At 42.6% G+C, this 17,187-nt stretch overlaps 1 protein-coding gene across 1 annotated transcript in view; it reads right to left on the minus strand.

Annotated features, from left to right (window-relative positions):
- The window catches only part of LOC113025114 (Golgi apparatus protein 1-like), a 155,968-nt gene that overhangs the window by 48,577 nt on the left and 90,204 nt on the right, over window positions 1–17,187 (minus strand). The window contains exon 29 of the mRNA XM_026172549.1: window positions 3,217–3,267. Within this exon, the coding sequence (XP_026028334.1) occupies window positions 3,217–3,267 (51 nt within the window). The remainder of the gene's footprint in view (window positions 1–3,216; window positions 3,268–17,187) is intronic.

Consider the following 17,187-nt stretch of genomic DNA (forward strand, 5'->3'; position numbering starts at 1 on the left):
GTATTCACTGAGCACTCGGTCAGTTGGGGCCATCTTCCCAATGTATTCTTGGATGTTCGTTGTCTCATCCTGGACTGTGGTGCTGACACTCACCAGTCCCCGGCCCCCTTCCTTCCGCTTAGCGTACAGCCTCAGGGTGCTGGACTTGGGGTGAAACCCTCCATGCATGGTAAGGAGCTTTCTTGTCTTTATGTCAGTGGCTTCTATCTCCTCCTTTGGCCAGCCTATTACCCCAGCAGGGTACCTGATCACGGGCAGGGCGTACGTGTTGATGGCCCGGATCTTGTTCTTACCATTCAGCTGACTCCTCAGGACTTGCCTGACCCTCTGCAGGTACTTGGTGGTTGCAGCCTTTCTAGCGGCCTCTTCATGGTTCCCATTTGCCTGCGGGATCCCCAGGTACTTGTAACTGTCCTCTATGTCTGCAATGTTGCCTTCTGGTATTTCAATCCCCTCAGTTCTGACTACCTTCCCTCTCTTTGTTACCATCCGACTACACTTCTCCAGTCCGAACGACATTCCAATGTCATTGCTGTATAGCCTGGTAGTGTGGATCAGTGAATCGATGTCTCGTTCACTCTTGGCATACAGCTTGATGTCATCCATGTACAGGAGGTGGCTGACAACTGCTCCGTTCCGTAGTCGGTATCCGTAGCCAGTCTTGTTAATGATCTCACTGAGGGGGTTCAGGCCTATGCAGAACAGCAGTGGGGACAGAGCATCTCCTTGGTAGATCCCGCACTTGATGGTAACTTGTGCTATGGGCTTGGAGTTGGCCTCTAGTGTTGTACGCCACATCCCCATTGAGTTCCTGATGAAGGCTCTTAGGGTCCCATTGATCTTGTACAATTCTAGGCATTCCAGTATCCAGCTGTGGGGCATTGAGTCATAGGCCTTCTTGTAATCAATCCAGGCAGTGCACAGGTTGGTCAGTCTGGTCTTGCAGTCTCGGCTGATTGTTCTGTCTACCAGTAGCTGGTGTTTTGCACCTCTGGTATTCTTGCCAATTCCTTTCTGTGTCCCACTGATGTATTGACCCATGTGCCTGTTCATCTTAGCCGATATGATGCCTGACAGGAGCTTCCATGTAGTACTGAGGCAGGTTATTGGTCGGTAGTTGGAGGGGACCGGTCCCTTCTTGGGGTCCTTGGGGATCAGGACCGTCCGGCCTTCAGTTAGCCATTCCGGGTGTCTCTCTTTCACTAGCAGCTGGTTCATTTGTGCTGCCAGACGCTCGTGGAGTGCAGTCAGCTTCTTCAGCCAGTAGGCGTGAACCATGTCGGGCCCTGGTGCTGTCCAACTCTTCATACTGGAGACCCTTTCTTGGATATCTGCCACTGTGATGGTTACTGGACCCTGTTCAGGGAGGTCGCTGTGGTCTGCCCTCAGATCCACTAGCCACTGAGCATTGCCGTTATGGGTTGCATCCTTCTCCCATATGCTCTTCCAGTATTGCTCCGTCTCCAGCCTTGGTGGTGCTGTTCTCTTATTGTTCCCTTGCCACTGAGAGTACACCTTTGCTGGTTCTGTGGAGAACAGCTGGTTTATTCTCCTGCCTTCTATCTCTCTGGTGTACCTCCTCAAGCGGCTGGCCAAGGCTGTGAGTCTTTGCTTGGCAGTTTCCAAGGCCTCAGGTATGGACAGCTTGCTGTATTTCTTAGGCACCTTATTTGTCGCACCTTTCTGCAACTCTGTTAGTTGGCTAACCTCCCTCCGTGCTACTTTGATCTTGCCCTCTAGCCTCCTTCTCCATGGAGGGTACTGCCCCTTGTGGCTGTTCAACTTGTAGCCAAGCATCTCACTGATCACTGCTGCCGTATTGTAGATCAGCTTGTTAGTGTCGGTAATCGTGGTTGTAGGTATTGCCCGTAGTGCTGTATTAACATCATCTAGCAGACCTTCTGAGGGTACTTCACGTAATCTTGGTAACCGGCTACGGGGGATCCAGGTTTCAAGCTTGGCCATGATCCTATTTTTCAGGTCAGTTCCTCTCGCACTCAACGATCCTTCTCCTATCGGGGCTATGTACCCAATCTCGGGTGGGGGTGATGATATCTCCCCCCTGACCTGGCGTCCTGACTCCTCCTTGCCGTAGCATTTGTGTTGTACCTCGTCAATCTCTAGCTGTGAGAGCAGTCCCTTCTTTCGAATGTTGGAACACTGAGCTACTAGTTGTTTCGCCGTCATTGTGGATGTTGGGTATCGAAGAATCCATAGGTCCCTCATCCTATTCATGTAGCCCCTTCCGCCGGGGTTACTTGCGTAGTAGCATTCCAACAACGCCCTGTTTTCGTCCCTTGCCCACCGATGCCTTCTTGTTCCAGTAGCCCACTTTTCGTCAGGGTGCCCTGGTTCCTCAACACCTGACGCGGACCTTGTTGATCCGGGCGACGTCCGAGCCGGCATGCCTTCATATTTATCTGTCTCGCTCATGTCTGCGGTAGGCTTGCTTAGCATAGGGGGTCTAGCCTTAGGACCCTTACTGGATACAGACGCCCCAGGCAGGAATCGAACTTGCGATCCTCTGTTCCAAAGGCGTGTAGTTTAACCACTACGCTATCCAGCTGCGCATATATATATATATATATATATATAGATACACACACACACACCCGTTGTGTTTTGGAGTTTGTACATGCTTTGTCTCTAGAGGCCCCCGTATATATTTATATATAAACGAAAGAGCCGTCTGTTTTTAGTGAGCCGAGCCGAAAGAGCCGCTTCTGGTCATCCAGAAGTTGGAAATGCAACAACCTTCACCTCTGAAGGGCAATCAGTGTCAACCACCATGTGACTGCACGGATTACCTGCCAAGAAGCAACCTGTCTCCAAACAGTTGCAGTCCCTCCCAGTCTGACTGCACACACACAGAAAGATTGGCGAGGGTCTGCAGGTCACAAGTTCATTGCATATGGTAATCATTTTTGGTCATGTCACAAGCTCCAGCCGCTGTTTTCCATAGTTGATTGCGACTGTGTGGGCTGAGTTTGGGGCACCAAAACTACTTGGACAGGTTTAGAAAAAGGTTCAGTTTTGAGTTAAAATTTGAAAATGCAGTGTTTTTTGTTTGAGTGGCAACAAACCAAACTGAACTTTACCAAAGTGCCAGTGCAACTGAACAACACACATTTAACTTTGTATAGATCACTGATCATTGATCCTTCTTGGGGTCTCCCCCATTTAAAAAGCAGTTCTATGAACCATTCATGGACTTACCGGTTATAGCAGTCATCCGGGTATTTGTCATACTCCATGTCATAATCAGATCTGAGGAGAGAGCAAGAATAAAGAGCTTAGAAATGATTGGAGGAGGATATTCTTCCAACCTGATGTTGGAAAACTATTTGTATTCATTACATAAAATGTTAAAGATTGGACACGTGCAGTCTTCTTGGGACAAACTGGGTCATTTGTTCATGTTTTAATTATTCTGAATCAAATAACAGAGAATGTCAGGTTAATGTTGGAAGGTGGATGGATGGCTCAGCAGACTTTGAAACAGAAGAGTGTTTGTTTCCTGTTTCCAGTCACTAAAGGTTTTCCTTTAACCGTAACCAAAAATCACATCATCACTGACTTCTATCAACAAAATGATACAGTTGCACTAAACATACTGTGATTTTGTGCCAGGCTTTGTCAGCATTGTCACCAAATAAGAGGGGTGTATTTTTGAATTGTGAGAGACAAATGAATCAGTCCTGCTCATTGGGATGTTCTAGATGTAGTGGAAAACAACTACACTACTTTTGAGATGCACACACAGTAAAGCTCACTAGTTCGAGGTAACCACTGATTCTGTTCAAATGTACACACGGTTTAAGGTATTTTTATGTTCAGATCTGACACACAGTCCTTCTTCAGTCTGAGCTTCATGAAGCTGCTCAACAGGCTGAGCAGACCAGATGGCATCCAGACCTACTTATCCCAAAGAGCCTCTGGGCAGGGCTGCACTAGGTTCATTACATCAACAAAGCCACAGGCTGCTTGTACATGTTCTCATTTTCATACTTCTAGGCTGTGCTGGCCCAAATCCCCTAAAATAGTCCAAATGAAGCAGTGGCATGTGACATGAAGCAGCTCAGATTTGGGCAGAACATTTTTGCAAACAAAGGGCAAATGTTTGGTCACCCCTGCCTCATCCTGACCACATCAGAGTTACATTAACTGACTATTTTCCAGCACCGATGGAGTCTTTTCAACAGAAAAACCTCAACGCTGAACTGATTGTGGCTCTTAAATGCAGCACTATGAAGAACAGTGCTGTCAGTGTTGATGGTTTGCAGGGTTAATTTTAAGAGCAAATTTTGATTTAGCTTTAGTTAGAATGTGGGTATTGTTTTAGTTGACTGAATATCATAAGATTATAGTAGATGAATGATACGGTTGACCAAAAAGTGTAAAGAATTTAGTGTGTTCCCTGGAGGGGCTCACAGAGTTTAAACAGCATCTGTATATGTATCCATGTGTCTACTGTTCTCTTCCTCCCAAGGATTGAAAAAAAAAACTGAAGGGCGAGAGAGTGGCGAGCATCCAGGGTGTACCCTGCCTCTCACCCTAAGACAGCTGGGATAGTGGAAGAGAATGGATGGATGTTTCAAATGTGATCAGCTGTACAAGGAAATCACTTCTGATTGGATCACTTCTAAAGTCAGATCTGAATATTTTATAGTTTTTATTCGTTGATGAAAGTAGCGATTTTATCATAGTTTTGCCTTTGTGCATTTATTTTTATTTAATCACTTTGTTGTTTTCATCAGAAAAAAGGTTATTAATGAAAACTAGTTAACCATGTCACAGAGTGCTTGAGCCTTTGGATTCAGCTGTTATTTTGCAGCAGTAATATTTATCAGTAAAACCCTGATTGGCAACAAATTGCTGCACAAAGATTATTTTTAGTTTTTATACTTTACCTACAGTTTGTGAATAATACAGTTTTATGTATAGTGAGGTGTTTTAATAGTGTTTTATTGCTTCCTTCGCTAAAGGAATAAAAAAAAATTTAACAGCATTTTTTGGTAACATAGTAGCTATTTATTTAATTATACAGTTAATAATATTTTACAATTATTCAGCCAGGAATGAGTGCAGAAAGATGAAGAAATCCACACAGAGTGAAGCAAACTGCAGGAGGCTGTCAGCATATTTAAAAGAATAAAAGACAGGCGGCACAAAATGGCACGTTACACTTCTGTAAAAGTCACTGCACGCCACTGCTTTCATAACATTAACCCTACACTGCTGAATCCTCCATCACAATCTTGGATCTTCTGCGATCACTACAGGGACAGAGGCGTAGGTGCTCCTGGGTGCAGAAGCAGCGCACACTACCGGATTATCTGTCAGTGAAGTGAGATGCTTCCTGGTTTAGCAAGCTCCTTATTGGGAGACTTTTGATCACAGTCTGAAATGACACCGGTAACTTCAGCACACACTGCGGCAAAGAGGGGTGAGCCATCAGAATAAAATAAACAGGAAAATTTATCTACCCGCAGAAATGCATAAAACAGAAAAATATATCAACTCTGCATCAACCTCCCTTGATGCATCTGATTATGCTCAAACACCGATTTAAGTCCATTTAGCTTTTATTTCACCTCTTTAAATGCACTGACTGCAATGTTTTAGACGCTCTGTTTTAAATGCAGAAAAACAAAAACTTCTGGTGGTTTTGACGTGACACCGTCTGTTTTTTTCTTTACTTTTCACCATGAATGTCTCTGTCATAAAAATATTAAAATTTAAATAATTGTTAAAATGTCATTATGAATTATTTGTGGGACACTGAGACGAGTCCAGTCATGCAAAAATCCCAAAAGGTAACAGACATGGAAACTCTGAAGTGATAACAGTCAGAGAGAATCATCGAGACAAAGGAGAGAAGAATCCTTTTTTAATGTGTAAACCACTCTGAAAACAGGTGGCACAACTGGACCTGATAACAACACAGAGAAGAAAAGTGCAGCCCGGACTTGTGGCACTATTCATCCATCCAGCTGTAAAATCAATAACCGTCTCACACAAACACAGCAGAGATGAACCTCTGTAACTGAGGACCGAGCTTAATAAAGATAGGACAGGAGGAGACGCAGCGAGGCGTCCAGAGAGCCGCACAGGGATGCACAGACAGAAAGGGGAAGGCTAATAGGAAAACAGGAGATTTGGGGCAAAATCCATGTCCTTCCACCATCACTCTGGCTGCTGCCATCATTCATCTTCATCAGCAGCTATGGGTATTAATCAGCATTTAACAGCGGCATCGATCAGGCGCCACCTTAGAGCTGCGGCTCAGTCGTGCATCTCCTATCGAGCTTTGTAAGAGCAAAGCTCTAAACGTGACTATTGATCTGTGGGGCAGCTCTGCTCCTCTGCGCCGGGATCACACTAAACAACTCTGTTATGGCGCACACTGCTGGTTTATCTGTGCAATTAGTTTTGATGTTACAGCTCACCTCAGCGGATGTGCGCCGCTTTGATTATGAGCACATAACAGGCCATATAACTAGCTACAAACTCCTCTTAATCCCAGTAAAAAATATCCTTCAGGCTGTTCTGCATTTTATATATGCGCTCAGGCCGACTGTGGCATGTTTAGAAAAATGAATTTTTTCTTCCTCGTGACTCCTGGAGGTGTCAGAGCACTTGTCGCCTGACTGATTCCACAGCAGCTTCATGAGCATTTAAAAGACTCCAGTAAAAGGAATGAAGTGAAGATGTTGTTTAACTCTGATCTAGTTTGAGTGGGCACATTTAAAGTTAGTGTATTTCCAACACCCAATTCTACAGGCACTTTGAGAAAAAATTATTATTATGGGGTTCACATGCTTTATGATTATCTGGTATATATTTATCATGTGTACCATCTATTCCCAACTGAAGTCATTCAAATTTTACCTTCATACTCTGAATATTTTTATAGAAGAAGGTTGTAACTTGGAGCCTTTTTATTTACCTCGTTTATTTTTTATAGAATATTAACCCATCATAAAAATTCAGAAGTACAAAACACGCACAGAAAATTTCCAGAATGAAAAACACATTTGAGCATTTCTACGACGTAAATGTTACTGAGATGATGGAAGCTGAACGAGAACTTTCACATGCTCTGTCTTGGTTTGAACAGCCACCTATTCCATAAAAATCCATCCTCTGTCACAGACTGTGAGTCGCTGCAGTTTTGCTACTGAAACGATGATACCTCATGAAAAAAAATTGTCACGGCGGGGTGCGCCGATGTGTGTGGAAACAGGACCCAAAAGCAGATGATGACGAGGAGTTGTAAGGTTAAACAGAAAAGTGAAGCTTTATTTAAATGACGGCAGGGATAAACCAGGAAACCAAAACAAACTGGCAAAACACTAAGAGGTACTAAAACCAAAAACTATAACTGTGGAGAAAATAAACAGGCAAAGACGAAAACTAAGGCTAAGGTCAACATAACAAACGACCCAACAATGACATGCAGAAAACAAAGGGCTTAAATACATACAAGAGCTGATCAGGGGAAGTGAAGACACATGGGGGAACAGCTGACAAACATAACCCTAATGACAGGACCAAGAGAGAGTGAAACTAAATACAATGACCAAAGAACACATGACACTGTCAGAATAAAACAGGAAACACTGAAAACTAAACATGACAACACAATAAGACAGACCTAATACGTGATGAATGAATACAAAACCCCAAAACATAGAAAACCCAGGAACAATGACCAATAACTGCCCAAACTAAAGGCAAAATAGGAAATAACCCAAAAACTAATAACATATCAAAAAATGAGAAAAATACAAAGAGAACTCAGAGTGCTGGCCTGTGACAAAAATAACCTGAAAAAGGGCAGATTTCAGCCTTAGAACTTAAACAGTGCTATTTTTTAACTCACCCATATGTTCAAGGGCTGGACTCAGAAAATATTCATAGCATGAAGGTAAAATTTTGCATAACTGGCACAAAAACAAATCAACCAGCTGGAACGGAACATAACTTAAAAATGAAACCATATGCACAGTAAAGTGATGTCCTTGTAGATGACAGCGGGAGGAGGAAGAAAGTGTGTGTGCACTTCAGAAATAGTTCAGACTTTGACTAACCGGGTCACGAATTCTCTCCAGAAATGGCTGATGAGCTTTCAGATGTATTTCGTGGCAGTTTGAGTAAGTGCCATTTAGTTAAATTATATTCAAGAGAACATAGATGTCTACAGCCAGGTAATATATTCAATGCTGTGCAACACACACCAAAATATGGATAAACAGCACTGTGGCCCAGAGAAGTAATTTAAACTCAGGCCTCTTCAAAAATAAATGTTCTGCACTCATATAGCACGTTCGAACTTTAGCGTTTCTGTGAGTACTTTGCAGTGTAAAACACACACACATGCATGGCTAACAAGCAGCGGGACACACTACACAAACATGCATGAACTTTGATCATCTGGACAAATGCTCTGAAAGCAGTCCAACACAGACTGTGCTTGTATTTTATTTCAGTATTTCATTGGCTAATCAAGATCAGGAAGAATTTACAGATTGGAAATTTTGGTTCATTCAGGACTTTTTGCAGCTCATCACAGATTAACACAACCTCTGCAGCCGTTCCAGATTGGAGGAGGATTGGAAGTAATCCCATGACATACATCTCAGCTGGCAGTGTTCCTGATGAAATTACTCAAATCCACCTAATCGGTCCACAGTATTTAAAGATAGAAAGCTTTTATTCAGCAGTTTTAACACTTATATTGTGGAGTATTTTGGTCCTTTCAGGGGCATTTCACAACCTCTGCCACAGAGGTTAAGCTGCAGTCTCTCCGTCAGCAGCTTTCACTGAGGTTTAGTGGACAGGATCAGCCTCAGGCTACGACAAGCTAATTAGATCAGGAATATCCAGATTTGAGTCCTGAGGGGGTAAAAGCGGGGTCAGGCGCTGAATTCAAATTAATTTAAAAGTGCCAAAACACTTTCCACAGCCCTCGGGGTGGATTCTAAAATATTAATTTGCCACTCTCTACAAATAAAACACCTAATTTGAAGCACTAATTGCTTTTTAAAAACAAAAAGTTCAGGAGTGTAACACACATGTGACGCCCTGAAATAATAAACATAATTAATCAAATCAGGGGGATATGTTTAAAACAAGTTTTAAAATAACCCTGAAGCCTATGAAGTCATGAAATTAACAGGGTGTTTCCAAAGGTCAGGGTGGCGTCTTCCTAGCCTGTGTGTACCTACATGGATATACATTCCCACATCTTCACTGTCATGCTGAACGATGTTACAGGCAGCATAACGACTTCTCCAGACCCTTTCATGTCTGTCACGTGTGCTCGGGGTGAACCTGCTCCCATTTGGGAAAAGCACAGGGTGCCAGTGATGGACTTGCCAATTCTCATATTCTGTGGCAAATGCCAATCGGGCTCCATGGTGCTGCGCAGTGAGCACAGGGCTCACTACAGGATGTTGGGCCCTGAGGCTATCCTCATGAAGTCTGGTTCTGATTGTTGGGTCACACTGGTGGCCTGCTGGAAGTGATTTTGTAGCTCTGGCAGTGCTCATCCCGTTTCCTTGCACAAAGAAGAAGATACTGGTCCTGCTGGTGAGTTAATTGCGTTCTACTGCCCTGCCCAGTTCTCCTGGGATCGCCTCCATGCTCTTCAGACTGTGCTGGGAGACACAGCAAACGCTCTGGCAGGGACACGTATTAATGTGCTATTGTGGAGCAGTTAGGCTACCTGTGCAACCTCTGAAGGGTCTAGGTATGGCCTCATGCTACCAGTAGTAACACTGACCCTAGCCAAGTGCAAAACTAGTTTAAAAAAAATTGTCAGAAAAGATGAGGAGGAAAGAAATGTCAGTAGCCTCCGTCTGTAAAACCATTCCTGTTCTGGGGGCTGCATCATTTTTGCCCTTCATGTGCACAGATTTGCATGAACAAGTGCAGAAGTGATTAACTCTTGATTTTAATTTAGGAGCTTTTAAGTTTGCTTTTATCAAACAGGACAAAATTAAACTTATTTGTGTCACATCTTCACAAATATGAAACTGTAACAAGAAAAAATATGATACATGATTTAGATTTTCTCAAGAAAATATCACAAAGCCATCTGGATCCAGGGACTTTTCTTTGGTGTCCGTGTCATTTGGTATTAAATTAAGTAATCTTAGTGTATTTATCAAAGACACTGAAAATGTTTACCTCAATATTAAGAATATCTCCAGATTAGCAGGAACAAGCATTTGTACTACTTGCTTCATCACAGACGTTACAATGAGGAACCTTCGCGGTTGAGACTATTTCCTGTGATATCACTGCTCAAAGTTAATGTTAGAAAAAAATTATCCTGAAGAGAAACAAAATGGTGAGATGCAGATGCTTGGAGCTGGTGCATTGATGTTGTCGGAGTCTTTAACAGAGCTTAAATTTGTTTTTCAGCCCTGAACATTTAATGTGTGTGTCTGCCGTGCTTTTGCTGTACAGGTCCGTCGTGGTGAAGACGGAGCACGGTGGAGCTGTGTGTCTATTACACTTTTTAGAGCAATAGGGCTTTGGAGCGTGATGTCACAGGGGTGGGCGTGGAAAGGATTTTGGCCCAATCCGCCATTTTGGGGGTCTAAGTAAGGAGCGAAAGCATAGCCATGGTTCGTACTTGCTGTGTGGTCGGCTGCAATGTTCGATCTTACGACCGGCACGGGAATAAGTTTGGATTGTCCTTTTATGCTTTCCCAACCTGGAAGCAACATGAAGGAGCTCATGTATCGGATATTACCAAACGAAGGCGTCTAGCCTGGATAGCAGCCGTGAGACGAGCTGATATCAAGTTCTGTTACGTCTCCAGATATCAGTTGGTGTGCTCACGACATTTTCATTCCCGTAAGTTCTAAATATGTTCACATCACACTTTATAGCTGAATAATATCATCGTTGGTGGTCTCGGAAGTTATAGAAATTGCGATCAAACATAGAATGGAGTGACTTGATTGGCTGATGTAAAGACAATAAATGAAATGAGACAGGAAGGACACAAATTGGCGTTAATAATTTGCCCGATTATCAATGTGTTAATTTACATGTACTTTACAATTATGGGCATATAATATGATAACGATATTTTAGCAGTTCAATGATAAATGTGTAACATTAATTATGGTGGGGGGTGGAAAATGGCTATTTCACTCGATGCACTCCAGCTGACTTCCTTTGGTATGAATGACGACGTACTCAGAGTTTGGCGGCTTGAAAATAGCCAAATCTTGCACCCAGCCATTTGTAAATTGGATGTGCGCCTCCAGTGACTTGTAATTACGAAACTGGTTCGCTGTGTAAGCGCTTACTCCACAAACAAGATACGTGAAGATATCGGGGTAGGACAGTGGCGGTAAGTCGTCTGGGTCTTTACTCCACTGCCGTATTTCATATGGGTCCAGATTTGCGATGCACTCTATTTTTTTTTCAAGTACCGCTGCTTCGCCTCTGGACGCAATCGGTCTCTATACCGTCCGTTTTCTTTTTGAGCTGCTTTTAAGCATCTTTCTTGTCGTCGTCGTTCCAACACAGTGTGTTTGTTTTGATTCGTAGACCCCGAAAATGGAGCTGCGCTCCCACAATGCATTGCGGCGTGACGTCAACTCCAAAGCCCTATACTGGATTGGGAAGCCGCTGTAAAATTCACACTGCAGCTCAACAGAACTATAAATGAAACAACTCATTTTGATTCAGAGTTCGTTCATTAACTGAATTCTCCGACCACTTCATTAGTAAAACAAACCAATCAAATCGTGTCCGTCACTGGCTCGGCCAACAGAGTGCTGCAGGAATGAGTCTGAAAACCCAGAAATGAGTTAGTATTTTTGGCTTTTTGGCTCCCTGGTCAGTGGGTTATGTTGATGGCTTTTTGGTTAGATGCCTGAAGTGTGTTTAAGATGAGCTTTAAACATAACACAGAGTTTATCTTCTGCATTAATCCAAAAGCTGTTGGAAAACCCCACTCACAGGTTTGCCCGTTTTCCATGTCTCACTGACTGATTGCTGATGTATTCACTGACTATCCCACTCCCATTTATCATTTCCCACCAGCTAAGAGGAGAAGTCTAAATTCAAGAGCTCAAATATTCTCAAATGTGATAATAATTAATGGTGTGCTGATTCTTAGCAGTAAATTGTTATTTTACAAAGCTCTTTATTATTATTGTGTTTTTTTTATTGTTATTTAATTTCTTTGTAAATGTTTCCTCAATAGTAGATCACTACACGCGTTGGTGCTGTGGTATAAAATCCAGGACGCTATAAAAGTGTAGAACCGAGCTCCTAATCACACAGAAAAGCCGTTTCAGGTGTTAATAAGGGCTTTAATTTGCTCTGCACTGCACTGCTGTAGACCCTAATGGTGTTATTATCGAGCTCCGTGGCTTTTCTCCTGATGGGAATAATTACACAGCAGCGAGGAACGTCAATGAACATCGTGGACAAACACACTGAGAGAGAGCGTTTGTCGAGAGCGGGAGAAATCAATGATGTGTTCAAACATCCCTCCCCCTCTCCACAGAGGGGGATGAGAATCTGCTCGCCGTTTTGTAAAGAAAAACGCGGAGAGAGAAAAAAGCATTTGAATGTTTACAAAGTGAGCAAACATGGCTGAACTAAAACGAACAATGGGAGGTGACACGGCAAGGAAACGACGAAGAATTTGCATTTTACCAACCACCACTTAATGCTAACCCTCCTCCGACGCTAATGATAGCATTCAGCATCGGGAACCCCCCTCCGCTGCTTGCGCTCTCACGCGCTGAACATCAAATCAGTGCGTGCGCGCTCATCAATATTCATGTGCTCCTGAGTGAGTGTCAGACGGCAGGTGAGACCATGCTGTGCACTTCCAACGGTTCCATTTATTCTGATTTACCGCTCACCCTCAGCAGCCCGCCGCAGTGTCATAAATCAGGCGGCGTACCGTAGCTTGGCGAGGAGGAGGTTAATGGGCCATTCAGCCGTACTCGGTCCGAGCAGAAAGCCAGGGCAGTGGGGAGACGTGGCTCGGCTGGTGAGCGCCGTGAGCGTTGAGGTCACCGTGAGCTGGCTGCAGGAGCACTAATATTGTTTTACAAATACAGCTTATGTCAACATCTGAGAAAACCTACAGTTCAGCAAATACAACAAAAAAGTGTCTCAAAAAGTAAAAGAAAGCAGTTTAATATGCTGTTCGTTTATATAATTAAACCAGATTTAACAGGGCTATGAAATTTGAGTCGCCTATGGATCTGAAAGTACAAATCCATTCACTCATCCAAAAGAAAACTCACAGCTGAAGCACTTTGACTCCTTGGATTGCCGTAGTAACACATTGCTGTACATTAGGAAAAATCCCCCAGTAAAGCACTCCAATCAAATTATTTGGATACATAATGAATGTTTCACACCATCAAATTGAACAATTTCTATGAAACTTGAAAAATTCTGCTAATCTCCGTGTTCTTCTTACTGGGCACTACCAGAGCAGCTTTGCAATAGTCACAGTTATAAATAATCCCTGTTTAGCCTAACCTGACCTTAATGTAGCCCCTCAGTACATCCTGTGCCAACTTTCTCCTCCGAAAAGATTGTGAGGCTTCTGTGCACACCACCAGTTATGTGCGTAATATGAGCATATTAGTGATATCCACTTTCTACAATATCCAAAACTGAGTAGGGGAGACCGGGGATAGTTGTAACATTTTTGACATTTCTGTCTGTAAATTGGAGCTCTTTTAAGGTAGTGGATTCAAAATGTAATGCAAAGTATTTACATGTCTCTGCTATTAAATAGTGCAGCTATTTTCTCTGCAGCACAATTACCCATTGCATGGTATGGTCTCAAACACGAAGAGTGAAATGTTACAATTAACCCCATAGTCTGGGTTAGTTGTAACATATCCTGGGGTAAAATGTAACACAATGAAATAAGGGTACTAACAAAATATTAACATGTAATCTTTGTTTATTCAACACATGAATGCACTTACATCCATTTATGTAGCTGTGTGTGTGTGACAGAATGCAGAAATCTAACTTTGAACATATTCCAACCCCCCAAAAAAGATAAATTATGGAATTTTCTATAACTGAATATTTCATTAATTTTGGTTGGTCTTCCTTGAGTTTGGCCTCATTGGCTCAGTGGGCATTATAACCTACAACTCTTGCACCAATTTTGAACATAACAATGAAGCTGAAAAAATGTAGTTGTTCACCAGCATCGCAATTCCATTACTTTTTATCACGGCTTACCTTGGTGTGGTTTGCAAAGTGCTTCAGAAAGATGAGGAAATCTGTTTCTTGCACCCATCCTGATTTATTTCCACTACCAGTACTTCCTACTGGTCCATCTCTGACACAGAGGTCTGCATAATGTATGTGTGGGAACACAAACAGTGGAGGAATTGTGTTGCCAATGGCATTAACCGCATATACAAAAGCCACCAGTGAACCTCTCTCTGCTGATGTCGTTGCCCCAACTTGTTTAATATAAGTTAAAGTAATAGTGTGGTAAGTTGTAACATCTGCATTATTGTTACAACTGACCCAGACTGTTGCTGTTACAACTGACCCAGACTCCTATAGCCATGAACTAGCTAACATTACAGCCAACGGCTAAAACACTAGCACTAAAGACCTACACAGAATATATCCCCATAGACATACAAATAACATAATTTAAGTTTGATGAGTTTAACTGCAAAGCAGATAATGCTACTAGAAATTGAAATAAAGTAGAAAAACTTACTTTTTGGCATACAAATTGGCGTACAAATTACTTTTTTTCGTGTTAAATTGTCTGTGTTTGACAAAATGTGCTGATTTTTCACATGTGATAGCAGAACTGAATTGGGCGTACACAGGATGAGTCACATCATTTGAAACTTAGCCCTGATTGGAGAAATTGGAAGTGTTACAACTGACCCACGTTACAACTATCCCCGGTCTCCCCTATTTAAAACTGTAGAACTGAGCTCATCAACAGTCTGTGGTTCAGTCCACAGCTATTTGGAGAATAACACACATTTGCTAATTTTCTGCTTCCCTCTGTATACCACAGTGCATTTTAAATCAGTGAAGACGTGACTCAAGTACACATTTCCAGCTTTAAGTCAGAGTATTTACTCGCTCAGTGAAAAATACTCTCGAGGAGGTAGGTGTCTTCTTGTGAAGATCTACAATCAAAAGGCTCCTTTATGAATGGAAATAGACTCTTTTTAACAATGTGCAAACCACTGGTTAGGTCAGATTAGCTCTTAAAAACATCTAAACGCACCTGCAGAGTCCAGGAAAAAAGATCTTTGGGCAGATGGAACCAAGGTGAGTGATGGGAAGAGAAAAGCATGGAGACGGTGAGAAACGTAACATTTACCCTGTCATTTCGTAGCTCAAATGGCTCACACTCCATCACTCTTTACATCTTATTGCCTGAAAACTGACAAATGTGACTTTGATCTTGAGCACAACTTGACTGAAAACAGATGAGTTGATCAACATGTGTAAGATTGCCTTCCTCTCCCTGAGCCTGGTTCTACTGGAGGTTTCTTACTGTTAAAAGGAAGTTTTTATTTCCCACTGTCGCCAAAGCACTTACTCATATAGGATCATCCGATTGTTGGGGTCTTCTCTGTTTTCTCTGTATTATTGTAGGGTCTTTACCTTAAATTTGGTACTTGGAGGCAATAATATTTAAATCCTAAACCGTTAATGTGATACTTTTGTTAAACTCTTTGCAACACTGTGCACAAACCTATGGCTCTAACTGTGACTGTAATTCTAAACTCACCCCCCACCCCAAATACTACTATGTACTACTAATACTATGTATTAGTAGTACATAAACTACTACAAGCAGCATTCAGAAATGTGTGGTAATAATCCCAAAGACAAGTTTCAGGCAGAATATATCCATGGCTCAAACTTCTAAAGCTATTTATTCTGAAGCTATATATGCAGAGCACGCATACAGATGAGAGGAAGGAAGGCTGTAGTTCAAGGAGAAAGACAAAGCACAATCGGATGCGAGAACAGGACAATGTACGGCCTGTGCTTAAACCCAAAAGGTGTAAAAATCCCGGGAAGTATTCAAAGTGGGAATTCAGACTAATTATGAAATATGAATTGCACATCCTGCATTGTGGTTTCTGCACTTTGCTAGATAAATGCTTTAATACAAAAGCACCAAAAACATATTTTAAAGTGAAAAATAATTTGTTTCACTGCATAATAATGGACGATGTGGGGATTATCCTTTTCTCACATTCAGTGAACATACAGAAAAAGATGACAGACGTAAACAGTTTTAAATCTTTTCTCACTGTGAGCTCCAAACAGGACCTGCCGGCCAACCTGCGTCCACAGTCTTATCTTAATTATATTTAAACTGCGTGTTTTGTTTGCATGTAAACACACTCGGCCATTTCAGAGTCGATGAGGTGAAACCGGCAGCCGGCAGCACAGCTCCATCAAAGGCGACATTTAAATTTAAACAAGGAGGCTGTTTAGTTTCCTCTCTTTATCTTCCCTCCGAGTGTGTGTGTGTGTGTGTGTGAGTGCGTGAGTGTGTGTGTTAAATGGTTTTTGTTTTCTTGGGAGTTTTTTGTGCCGCCTCTTTATCGAGCTGTTATTTTTCTCCTCAAAAGAAACGCTGATTCATCTCTTTACGCTAAACGCTCATCTCAGCAGGGCGATCGAGGGACAAGAAGACATAATTACAGAGTTCTGCTCGGTGCCCTCGCTCTGTGTCTCTCCCATCATCGCTATCTCTCTCTCCATCTCACCCTCGTCCTCTGTCTCTCCTTTGATTTCTTTTTTTTTGCCCTCGCGTAGTTGATGTGAAGTTAATCAGGAGGTAGGAAAACACACTTTGCAGTCTGAAGATCTGCCTTCAACAAAAGCGCAGATCAATGTGAGGACTGTACAACCCCAGAGCTGCCGGGAACCTGAGAGGCCTCCCCATCGTTTAATTAAATGCTGATTCACATGGATTCAGGAGGCACCGACCTGCAGGCAGCCCTGCACGTGGAAGGAGGAGGCTTCACTGAAGTCAAAAGTTCTCTAAGATTTTTGCAGCTGATAGAAAAAAAGGAAACAAAATAACGTCTCAATTAGAAAATGAGACAGACAGCTATGGAGCTGCAGGTGAAACGGTGGCTGGAACCCACTGAGCGTTTCCCGTCA

The sequence above is a fragment of the Astatotilapia calliptera genome, chromosome 7 (genome assembly GCF_900246225.1).
Source record: "Astatotilapia calliptera chromosome 7, fAstCal1.2, whole genome shotgun sequence".
NCBI classification, from domain to species: domain Eukaryota; kingdom Metazoa; phylum Chordata; class Actinopteri; order Cichliformes; family Cichlidae; genus Astatotilapia; species Astatotilapia calliptera.